General features: G+C 49.9%; 1 protein-coding gene across 5 annotated transcripts; it reads left to right on the top strand.

Moving 5' to 3' along the window:
* Window positions 1-110: 110 nt before the first annotated feature.
* Window positions 111-10853, top strand: LOC132379883 (nucleoside diphosphate kinase-like). 5 transcript variants are annotated; one of them, XM_059948179.1, is made up of 5 exons: window positions 111-286; window positions 4118-4250; window positions 7237-7338; window positions 8393-8505; window positions 10602-10853. In XM_059948179.1, exons 1-5 carry the CDS (start codon window positions 111-113, stop codon window positions 10717-10719), a joined length of 642 nt encoding a protein of 213 aa, XP_059804162.1. In that variant the 3' UTR covers window positions 10720-10853. The 5 variants fall into 5 exon arrangements, with proteins under 5 accessions (XP_059804162.1, XP_059804163.1, XP_059804165.1 ...); XM_059948182.1 differs by lacking the exon at window positions 111-286 and adding an exon at window positions 2554-2576; XM_059948183.1 differs by lacking the exon at window positions 111-286 and adding an exon at window positions 2693-2709.
* Window positions 10854-13866: the final 3013 nt, after the last annotated feature.

Genomic DNA, 13866 nt, shown 5'->3' with positions numbered 1-13866 from the left:
ACCCACCGGGCGCGCTGAGGGGTGGCGGAACAGATCCGTTTCGTAAAATAAATCCGAGAGAAGTTCACTGTTCAGATATGTGGGAAATCTGTTATAAACCTTCATAAATTATGAAGAAAAGTATGATCATAGATCGACTCGTCTCCTTAACTATGGTTCTTTCTCTTCACTCCTTTCCCCTACCCCCAGCCGTCGCCGTGGCAGCGCCAGTTTCCGGTCAGCTGCTATTTAAGCCGGTGCGGGCGGCGACGCGCTCTCAGCCGGTTCGAAGCCGCGAAGGATCCAGGTAGAGGCGGCGGCTTCTCTTCCTCTTCCCCTATTACTCACCCTCCCCTTCCTCCTCTCCTCCTCCCTCCTCTCCTCCTCCCCTTCCTCCTCTCCTCCTCCCCTTCCTCCTCTCCTCCTCTCCTCCTCCCTCCTCTCCTCCTCCCCTCCCCTCCCCGGCGGATCCAGGTACAGGCGGCGGCTTCCCTTCCTCTATTACTCACCCTCCCCTTCCTCCTCTCCTCCTCCCTCCTCTCCTCTTCCCTTCCCTCCTCTCCTCCTCCTCCCCTTCCTCCTCTCCTCCTCCCCTTCCCCTCCCCGGCGGATCCAGGTACAGGCGGCGGCTTCTCTTCCTCTATTACTCACCCTCCCCTTCCTCCTCCCCTCCTCTCCTCCTCCCCTTCCTCTCCTCCTCCCATTACTCCCCTCCCCTCCCCGGCGGATCCAGGTACAGGCGGCGGCTTCCCTTCCTCTATTACTCAACCTCCCCTTCCTCCTCTCCTCCTCCCCTTCCTCCTCTCCTCCTCTCCTCCTCTCCTCCTCCCTCCTCTCCTCCTCCCCTTCCCCTCCCCGGCGGATCCAGGTACAGGCGGCGGCTTCCCTTCCTCTATTACTCAACCTCCCCTTCCTCCTCTCCTCCTCTCCTCCTCTCCTCCTCCCTCCTCTCCTCCTCCCCTTCCCCTCCCCGGCGGATCCAGGTACAGGCGGCGGCTTCTCTTCCTCTATTACTCACCCTCCCCTTCCTCCTCCCCTCCTCTCCTCCTCCCCTTCCTCTCCTCCTCCCTCCTCTCCTCCTCCCATTCCTCCCCTCCTCTCCTCCTCCCCTTCCTCCCCTCCTCCCCTTCCTCTCCTCCTCCCTCCTCTCCTCCTCCCATTCCTCCCCTCCCCTCCCCGGCGGATCCAGGTACAGGCGGCGGCTTCTCTTCCTCTATTACTCACCCTCCCCCTCCTCTCCTCCTCCCTTCCTCCTCTCCTCCTCCCCTTCCCCTCCCCGGCGGATCCAGGTACAGGCGGCGGCTTCTCTTCCTCTATTACTCACCCTCCCCTTCCTCCTCCCCTTCCTCTCCTCCTCCCATTCCTCCCCTCCCCTCCCCGGCGGATCCAGGTACAGGCGGCGGCTTCCCTTCCTCTATTACTCAACCTCCCCTTCCTCCTCTCCTCCTCCCCTTCCTCCTCTCCTCCTCTCCTCCTCCCTCCTCTCCTCCTCCCCTTCCCCTCCCCGGCGGATCCAGGTACAGGCGGCGGCTTCTCTTCCTCTATTACTCACCCTCCCCTTCCTCCTCCCCTCCTCTCCTCCTCCCCTTCCTCCCCTCCTCCCCTTCCTCCCCTCCTCCCCTTCCTCCCCTCCTCCCCTTCCTCCCCTCCTCCCCTTCCTCCCCTCCTCCCCTTCCTCTCCTCCTCCCCTTCCTCTCCTCCTCCCCTTCCTCTCCTCCTCCCCTTCCTCTCCTCCTCCCCTTCCTCTCCTCCTCCCCTTCCTCTCCTCCTCCCCTTCCTCTCCTCCTCCCCTTCCTCTCCTCCTCCCCTTCCTCTCCTCCTCCCCTTCCTCTCCTCCTCCCCTTCCTCTCCTCCTCCCCTTCCTCTCCTCCTCCCCTTCCTCTCCTCCTCCCCTTCCTCTCCTCCTCCCCTTCCTCTCCTCCTCCCCTTCCTCTCCTCCTCCCCTTCCTCTCCTCCTCCCCTTCCTCTCCTCCTCCCCTTCCTCTCCTCCTCCCCTTCCTCTCCTCCTCCCCTTCCTCTCCTCCTCCCCTTCCTCTCCTCCTCCCCTTCCTCTCCTCCTCCCCTTCCTCTCCTCCTCCCCTTCCTCTCCTCCTCCCCTTCCTCTCCTCCTCCCCTTCCTCTCCTCCTCCCCTTCCTCTCCTCCTCCCTCCTCTCCTCCTCCCATTCCTCCCCTCCCCTCCCCGGCGGATCCAGGTACAGGCGGCGGCTTCTCTTCCTCTATTACTCACCCTCCCCCTCCTCTCCTCCTCCCTTCCTCCTCTCCTCCTCCCCTTCCTCCTCTCCTCCTCCCCTTCCTCCTCTCCTCCTCCCCTTCCCCTCCCCGGCGGATCCAGGTACAGGCGGCGGCTTCTCTTCCTCTATTACTCACCCTCCCCTTCCTCCTCCCCTTCCTCTCCTCCTCCCTCCTCTCCTCCTCCCATTCCTCCCCTCCCCTCCCCGGCGGATCCAGGTACAGGCGGCGGCTTCTCTTCCTCTTCCCCTATTACTCACCCTCCCCTTCCTCCTCTCCTCCTCCCTCCTCTCCTCCTCCCCTTCCTCCTCTCCTCCTCTCCTCCTCCCTCCTCTCCTCCTCCCCTTCCCCTCCCCGGCGGATCCAGGTACAGGCGGCGGCTTCTCTTCCTCTATTACTCACCCTCCCCTTCCTCCTCCCCTCCTCTCCTCCTCCCCTCCTCTCCTCCTCCCCTTCCTCTCCTCTCCTCCTCCCATTCCTCCCCTCCCCGGCGGATCCAGGTACAGGCGGCGGCTTCTCTTCCTCTATTACTCACCCTCCTCCTCCCTTCCTCCCCTCCTCCTCCCCTTCCCCTCCTCCTCCCCTTCCCCTCCTCCTCCCCTTCCCCTCCTCCTCCCCTTCCCCTCCTCCTCCCCTTCCCCTCCTCCTCCCCTTCCCCTCCTCCTCCCCTTCCCCTCCTCCTCCACTCCCCCTCCTCCTCCACTCCCCCTCCTCCTCCACTCCCCCTCCTCCTCCACTCCCCCTCCTCCTCCACTCCCCCTCCTCCTCCACTCCCCCTCCTCCTCCACTCCCCCTCCTCCTCCACTCCCCCTCCTCCTCCACTCCCCCTCCTCCTCCACTCCCCCTCCTCCTCCACTCCCCCTCCTCCTCCACTCCCCCTCCTCCTCCACTCCCCCTCCTCCTCCACTCCCCCTCCTCCTCCACTCCCCCTCCTCCTCCACTCCCCCTCCTCCTCCACTCCCCCTCCTCCTCCACTCCCCCTCCTCCTCCACTCCCCCTCCTCCTCCACTCCCCCTCCTCCTCCACTCCCCCTCCTCCTCCACTCCCCCTCCTCCTCCACTCCCCCTCCTCCTCCACTCCCCCTCCTCCTCCACTCCCCCTCCTCCTCCACTCCCCCTCCTCCTCCACTCCCCCTCCTCCTCCACTCCCCCTCCTCCTCCACTCCCCCTCCTCCTCCACTCCCCCTCCTCCTCCACTCCCCCTCCTCCTCCACTCCCCCTCCTCCTCCACTCCCCCTCCCCCTCCCCCTCCCCCTCCCCTCCTCCCCTCGGTTCGAAGCCGCGGCGGATCCAGGTACAGGCGGCGGCTTCTCTTCCTCTATTACTCACCCTCCCCCTCCTCTTCCTCCCTCCCCTCCCCTCCCCATCCCCACCCTCAGCCCTACCGGCCCGGTGCGGCTCTCCGCCCGGCCCCGCCGGAGACAAAGGGTCAGCAGCATCGGCGTTGACCGACCTGCATCATCCCCGTCCTTTCAGATTTCCAGCATCTTGCCGAGCGAGTCAGCGAACTCCTGTTGTTGCTGCGGGTGTTGGAAAACTGTCAGATGAGGTTCGAGTCGATCTTGACCCGACACCCTGTTCTACACGCGCCATGGTGGTGGAAACAATTTCACAAGGAGGACCGCCCCTGAACTCCTCATCTGATCCAGGAAACAGAGTTCAGGTTGGGCACAGAGCACCCTTGGTTCCAGGTGTTAATCCATCCCAGGCTCTGGTCACGACCAGGACCGCTGTGATCTGGCTGGGGAGGAGCCTACAGCCTAGCGGGATTTCTTCCCAACCTCGATGGCTGTGAATTAAGTATTTTTTTTAATGGAAATGAATTCCCAGTGGCCCTGGTGGGATTCTGGTTTGAACGCTGTGTTGTAGTGAAGAAATGGCCTTCTCATGTACATGTTTAATTTTCTAGAAACATGGCTGCCAACCTGGAACGCACCTTCATTGCTGTGAAGCCAGATGGCGTCCAGCGAGGAATTGTTGGAGATATCATCAAACGCTTTGAACAGAAGGGGTTTAAACTGGTTGCCATGAAGTTTCTCCAGGTGTGTGATTCTGAGCAATTGCCTTGGCTGTTACTTTGTCATGAAGCATGACCTTGAATATCACCCTACTTTGTACAATCTGAAACGGCTCTCGGAGTCAGTTCTGCCATTTGTCCCTCTCAACCCTATTCTGCTGTCGTCATCCCATAACCTTTGATGCTGTTACTAATCCAGAACCCGTTGACCTCTGATTTAAATATGCACAATGACTTGGCCTCCACAGCCCTCTGTGGCGGCAAATTCTACCTCATCTGTCTAAATGGGCACAGCCCTCTATTCTGACACTGCCCCTAGACTCCCCCTTTATAGGGACATTCTCTCCACACACTCCCTATATTCAATAGGCTTCAATGAAATTCTCTCTTTCCCTCCCATTCTAAACTCTGCCAACCCCTGTAGAACCCCACTGTCACCAGCAGCTAAACAAAAGTCCCACTCTTTGTTTCCTGTCAGTCTGCCAGTCTTCCAAATTAGGTGTCACGTAATGTACCAGGATTGATTAGAGAGCTTAAGTAAAAGAACCCTTGGGGGACAGTGATCATAACATGACTGAAATTTGATGAAAAGCGAAAGTCAGATGTATCAGTTTTACCGTGGCTTAGAGGAGATTAAAGGGACGTGAGAGAGGGGTTTCCCAGGATTGATTGGAAAAGAACACTGGCAGGGATGGTAACAACAGCAGCAATGGTTGGAATTTGTGGAAGCAATTAAGAAGGCACAGGATATACACATCAAAAAGAGGAAGGAGGATTCTAAAGGAAAGATGACACAGCCATTGCTAATGAGAAATGAAAGCCAACATAAAAGCAAGAGATTAGTGGGAATTTGGAGAATTGGGAAGCTTTTAAAAACCAACGGAATGGAACTAAAGTCATTAAGAAGGTAAAGATGGAATACAAAAGTAAGCTAGCCAGTAATATTAGAGCTTACCAAAAGTTTCTTCAGATCCATAGTTTAAAAGAGGCAAGAGTGAACATTGGACCACTGAAAAATGATGTAGTAATGGGGGCAACAAAACAGCAGGTGAAATGAATAAATACTTTGCATCAGTCTTCACTGTCCAGGAGTCTCTTAAAAGACCCTATCATATCCACTACCATTGCTGGCAGCCCATTCTACGCACTCACCACTCTCTGAGTAAAAAAAATTACCCTGACATCTCCTCTGTACCTACTTTCAAGCACCTTAAACCTGTGCCCTCTCATGATGACCATTTCAGCCCTGGGAAAAAGCCTCTGACTATCCACACAATCAATTCTGCTCATTATCTTGTACACTATCAGGTCACCTCTCATCCTCTGTTGCTCCAAGGAGGAAAAAGCCGAGTTTCACTCAACCTATTCTCATAAGGCATGCTCCCCAATCCAGGCAACATCCTTGTAAATCTCCTCTGCACTTTTTCTATAGTTTCTACATCCTCCCTGTAGTGAGGTGACCAGAATTGAGCACAGTACTCTGTGGGATCTGACCAGGGTCCATCTTATACAGCTGTAACATTACCTCTCAGCTCTTGAACTCAATCCCATGATTAATGAAGGCCAATGCACTGTATGCTTTCTTAACCACAGTCAACCTGTGCAGCAGCTTTGAGTGTCCTATGGACTTGGACCCCAAGATCCCTCTGATCTTCCACACTGCCATCTATCCTCACCTCTTTTATTCTTCTGAGGGTGGGGGGTAAAAGGTTTTATATCTAATTTTATGTTATTGGTTAGCTTAACTTCATATTTCATCTTTTCTCTCCTTTTTGGCTTTTTTTTGTTGCCTACTGTTTTTAAAAGCTTCTCAATCCTCCAACTTTGTGCTAATTTTTGCTATGTTGTATGTCATCTCTTTTTTGATTATGCTGTCTTTGACTTCGCTTGCCTGCCACAGTTGCATCAACCTGCCTTTAGAAAACTGCTTCATCTATTCTGCACCTTCTGAAGTACTCCCAGAAACTCCAGTCGTTGCCATCATCATCCCTGCTAGTGTTCCCTTCCAATCAACTTTGGCCAGCTCCTCTCACATGCCTCTGTAATAACCTTTGCTCCGCTGTAATGTTTGATTTTAGCTTCACTTTCTCAAACTTCAGGGTGAATTTGATCATATGAGCACTATCTCTTAAGGGTTTCTTTGCTGTTTAAACTCCTAATTATTTCTAGTTCTCTACACAACACCCAATTCAGAATAGCTGATCCCCTAGTGGGCTCACTCTAAAAGCTGTCTCATAGACGATCTATAAATTCTCGCTTGATATCCAGCACCATCCTGATTTTTTTTCCCCAATCTACCTGCATATTGAAATCTCCCATGGCTATTGTAACATGCCTTTGGTATCTCGCGTTGTAAATTGTAGCTGACATCCTGCCCACTGTTTGGAGGTTTGTATATAGCTCCTGAATTGATCTGTTAACAATATGCAAGACCAGCTTTTCACTGTATTGTATACATTTATTATTTAGCAGTGTAGAGTTGGTCCTTTGAACTGTACCGCACCAGCAACCTCTCGGTTATCCCGAGCCTAATCACGGGAGAATTAACAATGACCAATTAACCTACCCAGAATTTTTTTGGACTGTGGGAGGCAACCGGAACACCTGGGGGGGGGGGGGAGCCTGTGCATTCCACAGGGAGGGCATACAGAGACAGCACTAGAATTGAACCCCCTAGCTCTCATAGTGTCGTGCTACTGTGGCACCATGTGACAAAAAACCAATTCCAATACCCAGACTGCTTGATCATTCCTCCTGTTAAATTCGCCAGCAACAATTAGGTGAGTGATTTAATCTTGGAGTTGTAAAATTGCACCAGATCAGAGGAATACTGTGTGGGAATAGTGCAGGATGACAGCAAGAATGTTTCTGTTTGCAGATGTTAACCCATTTTTCACTCCCAAGGCAGGGATAGCATGGGTCAAAAGCACAGTGAAGCTCCCTCTGCATTGTCTTTGTCATTCTGACCAATTTTTGAACGTGATTGTCCATTGCTTTCTCTCTCACTCTAGGCATCTTCTTCCCTACTTGAGAAACACTACGAGGAGCTTTCAGATAAACCGTTTTATCGCAAGCTGGTCGAGTACATGAGCTCTGGACCTGTCGTTGCCATGGTGAGTCAGAGCTGCCTAAAGTTGTGATCTTTGGGGGCTGACGAAATGTGTCCTGTCCGTGTGGTGAGGAGTGTTTGGTGTATTGAAGCATCAAGAGACAGCAGATGCCGGAATCTGCTGGGGGAGAATTGCCAACATTTTAGATCGGGAGAGATGAGTCAGACAGGGGTCTGAGGTGGGGTAGACTGAGGAGAGGATTCAGATGACCTGGGGGTTAGGTAACAAGAGCCTCAGCTATGCCCATCTTGGCTGTGTGGAAAAAGTTTCAAACAGACTTTTCCAGTCACAGTGATTGCATTAGTGCTGCTGCCTGCACTCGTGCACTTGTCCAATTTTATCTTTAGTCTTGCACCCAGCTCTCAGATTCCTCTGGGCCATCTCTGACGCTTCTCTCCCTTTACTAGATCCATTCACTGTTTACTATAAATCCACTCACTGCCACAGCTACTGACCTGCCTATCATTTTGTACCCTCCTCGGTCCATCCCTCTGACTCCAGTCTCTCCTTTCCTATAACCACCTCTCCCTCTTTGGTCCTTGGACCAAAACCCTTACAATTCCTTTCTTCCCACAGTTTACACTTTGTTCTGTTGGTGTTCACCTTGTTCTGCCTCAATGCACTGTAATAATCTGATCTGTATGAACAGCGTGTAAGAGAAGCTTCACTGACATGTGACAGTAGCAAACCGATTCCCATTCCTTTCCTGTCACACTTTTCTTGAATAGTCTTTGAGCAGGCATAGGTGATTGGAGGAAACTATAGGAGGTTCCAAGGGGTAGGGAGGTTTTTTTAAAGAGTGGTGGGTGTGTGGAATGCCCTGCCAGGAGTGAAGGTAGAGGCTGATACCTTAGAGGGTCAGACAGACAGATTTGTGGATGAATGACAAATGGAGGAAGGGTGAGGTTGTTTAAAGGGTTGGCACACCGTTGGGCTGAAGGGCCTTCACTGTTCCCGGTTTCTGCTGCCCTGTGTGAGTGTGACCTGTCCCTCAGTGAATGGGGGGGGTTGTGCGGTTGGTCAGGATTCTCTCACCTCCTCTGTCCCTGTGCTGCAGGTGTGGGAAGGTCTGAATGTGGTGAAGACTGCCAGGGTGATGCTGGGTGAAACCAACCCTGCCGACTCCAAGCCTGGCACCATCCGTGGAGACTTCTGTATCCAGATTGGCAGGTGGGTTTTGACAGTCTGGAAATGAGGGAAGTCAGTGGTGAACATCGGCTGTTCCGGTGATTCTGGCAGTGTCCTGGTGTTGGGGAAACCCACTGGAAAGGCTATCTCCTTGTCCTCCTGAAGGCAAGTTCTTGATACTTTAGAATAAACACAAGAGATTCTGCAGTCTCTGGAAATCATGCCATACCAAAGGAACTCAGTAGGCTGGGCAACAGTCGATGTTTTGTGCCACATCCGTTCATCGGGATTGAAAATGGAGGGGGGGGGGGGAGTACAAGCTGGGAGGTGGCTTGTGTTAAAGGTAAAGGGCTGAAGTGGAAGGATTAGCTGAGAGTGGCGGACCATAGGGGAATGGGGTTCAGAGGGAGGTGGGGAAAGAAGGGTTGAAGCTAATGGGATTGGAAGAAGAGGGCCATTCCAATTGCCCTTCTCTTCTTGTTCTAGCTTCTGTCCCCTCCCTTTCCAATCCTGAAGAGGTGTTTCAACCCAACTGTACTCATTTCCATAGATGCTGCCTGCCTGACCTGAGTTTATTCAAAGAAAGATTTATTGAGTATGCAGGCTAGAAAATGAATCTCAGTTGTACATGACGTGTATTTCAATAATAAATTTACTTTGAGGTTTGAGCTTCGACCTTCGGAATGTGGGAGAAAAGCAGAGCACCAGGAGGAAATGCGCATACAAACTTCTTACAGGCATCGGTGGGAATTGAACCTGGGTCGCTGGCTCTGTAAAGAGTTACGCTACTGTGCTGTGTTTTTTTAACTTGAACAGAGATTTTGGACAAACACTTGCAGGTTTGCCTGCAACTGGGTGACACAAAATTAGGATGGGCAGGATCAATACAGTTAGCAGTTGAAATTTAATGTAAGATGTAAAATACTACATACAGGAATTGGAACTATTAGACATAAATATACAGTGAGGGGTCTTGAGTCAGAAAGTGCACTGTGGAAGGATTTGGGCGTCCTATTAGACCAAGGGTCGGCAACCCGCGGCTCCGGAGCCGCATGCGACTCTTTGATCTCTGTGCTGCGGCTCCCTGTAGTTTGTTAGTTTTTGAAATGTAATTTGAAATTTGAAGATTATGGTGATCTTGTACAATCTAAAAATGTTGTGAGACCCCATTTCCTGGCACATCCGAACCGGCTCACAATTAGCCACCGTTCCGGCTAAGGGAGATAGCCTACGGGGGTTTGTGAGTACGTGTCTTTTGGAGCATCCGTGCCCACGGGGACGGATTGAGGGAGGCTTTAAATCAAGGCTGTTTAGTTCGAATAAAGTTACCTTTGACTGCAGTGTCTTTATTTTAGCACTGCGTGTAGCACTACACCGCTACAACGTGTTTTTTATCGCTATTAATATACATTACCACTGCCAATGCCTGACACCCGCCAATGCGCGCTTTCTTTTAATTCTTCGATCCAAGGTAGGCTACCTATGGAGTAACCTTCAACCCAGCGTCTTTTTTTCGGAGTTCAAAATGTTTTTGTTGCATGCAGAAATGTAATTTCGTTTTCTCTGCAGGAGTTCATCAATTTCATAAAGGCAAAAAAAAATTGTATGCAGTGTTATTTCATTTTAAATGTCAAACGGGTTTTGTGGCTCCCAGTGTTTTCTTTTCTGTGGGAAATGGGTCCATATTGGCTCTTTCAGTGGTAAACGTTGCCGACCCCGTATTAGATGCACAGAAGCGCTAGTAGAATGCTGGGCATTATAATGCCCTTAGTGGAGTTCACGTCTAGAGATGTTCTTGAGCCGTTTAATGCACTTGATGCCACATCTTGAACACCACAATTTTGGTCTCCATATTTTGTGAAGGCACTGGAGAGAGTTCAGAGAAGGGTGAGAACACCCAAGAAGATGTGGAATGAGAGGCCTTCATAATCTATGGTGGATGCCAGGTGCTAGTCTGCAATTTCCTTTCAACATCAGCAAGCATTTCTTTACACAGCAAGTTGTGTAGTTGAAACTTCCAAAAACTTGATAATTATTTCAACACACCATGACTAGGAATTTGGCAAGTGTTGTTGGGCTGAATGGTCTGTTCATTGAAACTTTGATGTTCTAACAGTAATGTGCTCTGTTCTCTACAGAAACATCATCCATGGGAGTGACTCTGTTCCAAGTGCACAGAAGGAGATCTGTTTGTGGTTCAAACCAGAGGAGTTAGTGAACTACAAGAACTGTGCCCATGATTGGATCTATGAGTGAATCATTCCAGGAGTACACAATCCCACCTTATCTGCATCATTCCAAATGGCTTAGACATTTTTTATTGATTTTATGTATCATGTTGACCCTGAATGCTAGGGTAGATAAATTGTCCAATAAACATGTTTAAAAGAGCTATGTTTGTGATTGTAGGTGCCTTGGTGGGCTAAATCATTGGACATTTGAGACAGGGCTGTGATAATGAAACAGGAACCAACCTACTCCCTCCTTCCAGAAGAGATTCTGCAGCTGCTGGAAATCCACAGCAACACAAAGCTGGAGGAACGCAGCAGGTCGGGCAGCATCTATGGAGGGGAATTGACAGTCCTGATGAAGGATCTCAACATGAAATATTGACTAGATTCCCCTTTGTTGATATTCCTGCTGGATGTGTGACTAGATCACGTCCAGTTTAAAGATGCTGAAGTTCACACCCCAATGCCTCGAGGGGTGAAATGGGACTGCATTGTAAATTACGCATTGAATCATCTATTGTATTCAGAAATACTGCACAGGGACAGTCCTGTATAGGTGGGCTGAAAGGCCAGTTAGTGCTGTATAATAACCAGTAAAAATTTTTTGTATTGCTGAAACAAAAATTATGTCAGTGAAATATGAACCATCACCACAGCTGATTTTTTAACTGTAATTGCCACTTATCCTTCAGTCTTGTGAGGAAAGGTGAATGCATCCATTATTATCATCCTTTAGCAAAGATGTATTGCCACCCTGCAAATGCATTCAGGAGGAGATAGTGTTTCAGGTCAATGACCTGACAAAACAGAATAAAAAAGTTAAGTTCACATCATGGGGATTATCGCTAATAGCATAACCCAGCCAAAGTATAATCTGTTCTAGGTGGCGATAGCAGCAGGACTGTAGGATACATTCAACAGGGCAAACTTCCCACTGGAGAGGGGAAAATCAACCCATAACCACAGGTGACCAATCCAGAACAAATTACCCAGATACCTTGGAGAACCAATTTAGTTTGAAAACTTGCAACATCACTACACAGTTTAAATTGGATCACAACTCAAAACTAAAAGCCTAGACAGCCCAATCTCAGAATTAGGTTTATTGTCATGGCCATTGTACATTGTTAAATTTGTTAGTGGCAGCAGTACATGGTGCAATATATGCTAGAAAAATACATATAAAATAAGCAGGCAAAAATGGGTAGTGTTCATTAATTTGTGTCTGTTCAGAAACCTGATAGAGGGGAAGAGGTTGTTCCTAAATGTTGAGTAGGTTGTACCCCCTCCCTGATGGTAGTAATGAGAAGAGGGCATGTCCTGGATGGTGGGGAGGCTAGTGCCCATGATGGAGCTGGCTGAATTTACAACTGCAGCTTTTTCTGATTGGGGCCTCCATACAAGATGTATGCAGCCAGTAAAAATGCTCTCCATTGTAGAGAATTGTGAGAATCTGGAGGCATATTTCAGATTCCTAATGAAATGGAGCCACTGGTTTGCCTTCATAATTGCTTCAGTAATGGATGGGGCAGTTTGAAGCATATGCACCATCCCAGCAATCAGTCCAGTTGGCTATAGCCACGTTCCTTCTCCAGTAAGCTGCTTGGAGTAAGGGACCAAAGCTAATGTCATGTTTGTTGCTTTCAGCGACCAAGGTCACTTCCATTATTAGCCTTTCCACGGTCTTTAAAATAATCTTACATTTAACTTAGCTACCAAAATAAGTTCATATCTAGCCATATTACACAGCATCTACCATGTATTTGTTCAACGTATAGTGCCTCAGTATTTTTCAATATTCCTGTTAAGTTTAGCAGTCTTAGCTTCAGGTAACTCAATGCCAGCTAGAGCTAAGTTTTTAAAAAAAATTTTATAAAGAAACATCACAATGCTGAACCTTCCTGCCACGCAAGTTCGTGCTGCCCCTTTAACCTAACCCATGCCTTGGAATGGGGTTCACAATCTCAATAGAAAGACACCCTATAGAGCAAAGATGAGGGAGAATTTCTTTAGCCAGAGGCTGGTGAATCTGGAATTCATTGCCACAGGCAACTGTGGAGGCCAGATCATTGGATAGTGTGTCTGCACAACTACATATCAAATAAAAGCACGCACACGGGAGATAGCTTTAACTGGTGTTCACATTACAGCAAGAGAGGACAGTGCACATGTGTAGACAACAGATCCATACGTAATACTAGAGGGGTGATTGCTCTAAAAGAGATAAGATCCACACATTACACTTCCTCCCCCTTTAGATTAATGCAACATAAAACTATGTACAAAACATTAAGTTTTCCTTTCAAAAACCCATATTTCAAATCAAAATGCTTTCACAATGGCACTCCATAACAACAACAGTGGCTTCCTGTATATCGGTGAGACCCGAAGTAGGTCGGAAGACTGCTTCGCTGAGCACCTACACTGTCTGCCAGAAGAAATGGGTTCTAGCAGACATTCATTCTAAATATACCTCCCATTCCAAAATGTCTACCCACAGCCTCCTCCACTGTCACGATGAGGTCACATTCAGGTTGGAAGAACAGCACCCTATTCCATCTGGGTAGCCTCAAAGCTGATGGCACAAACGTCAATTACTGGAACTTACTGTAATGCCCCTTCACCATACCCCATTCCCATCTCTCACCTTATCTCCTTGCCTGCCCATCACCTCCTTCTGCCGCTCTCATCCCCCCCTTTTTTCTTTCTTCCATGGCCTTCTGTCCTCTCCTATTACATTACCCCTTCTCCAGCAGCATTCCTCCAGCGTTTTGTGTGTGTTGCTCATAATTCTTAAGGTTCAGTCCTTTGGGTGCTCTGTTTGTTTCAGAGAAGTGCCTCTGGGCCTGTGGAGAGGCACTAGGTTTGGCAGGTGTTTTGTCAATGATAACATTGTCCTCACAGCTCTGGGCCTGTGGAGAGGCACTAGGTTTGGTAGGTGTTTTGTCAATGATAACATTGTCCTCACAGCTCTGGGCCTGTGGAGAGGCACTAGGTTTGGCAGGTGTTTTGTCAATGATAACATTGTCCTCACAGCTCTGGGCCTGTGGAGAGGCACTAGGTTTGGCAGGTGTTTTGTCAATGATAACATTGTCCTCACAGCTCTGGGCCTGTGGAGAGGCACTAGGTTTGGTAGGTGTTTTGTCAATGATAACATTGTCCTCACAGCTCT

Source organism: Hypanus sabinus, chromosome 23 (assembly GCF_030144855.1).
Source record: "Hypanus sabinus isolate sHypSab1 chromosome 23, sHypSab1.hap1, whole genome shotgun sequence".
Lineage (NCBI taxonomy): Eukaryota > Metazoa > Chordata > Chondrichthyes > Myliobatiformes > Dasyatidae > Hypanus > Hypanus sabinus.
The sequence above is the reverse complement of the archived record's forward strand: the minus strand, read 5'-3'. Positions and strand labels throughout refer to the sequence as shown.

Coding starts and splice junctions, on each gene's coding strand:
- LOC132379883 (XM_059948179.1), top strand. CDS start 111: ATGAAGAAAAGTATGATCATAGATCGACTCGTCTCCTTAACTATGGTT. Junction 7,339..8,392: donor CTGGACCTGTCGTTGCCATG/GTGAGTCAGAGC, acceptor CCTGTGCTGCAG/GTGTGGGAAGGTCTGAATGT. Junction 8,506..10,601: donor TTCTGTATCCAGATTGGCAG/GTGGGTTTTGAC, acceptor TGTTCTCTACAG/AAACATCATCCATGGGAGTG.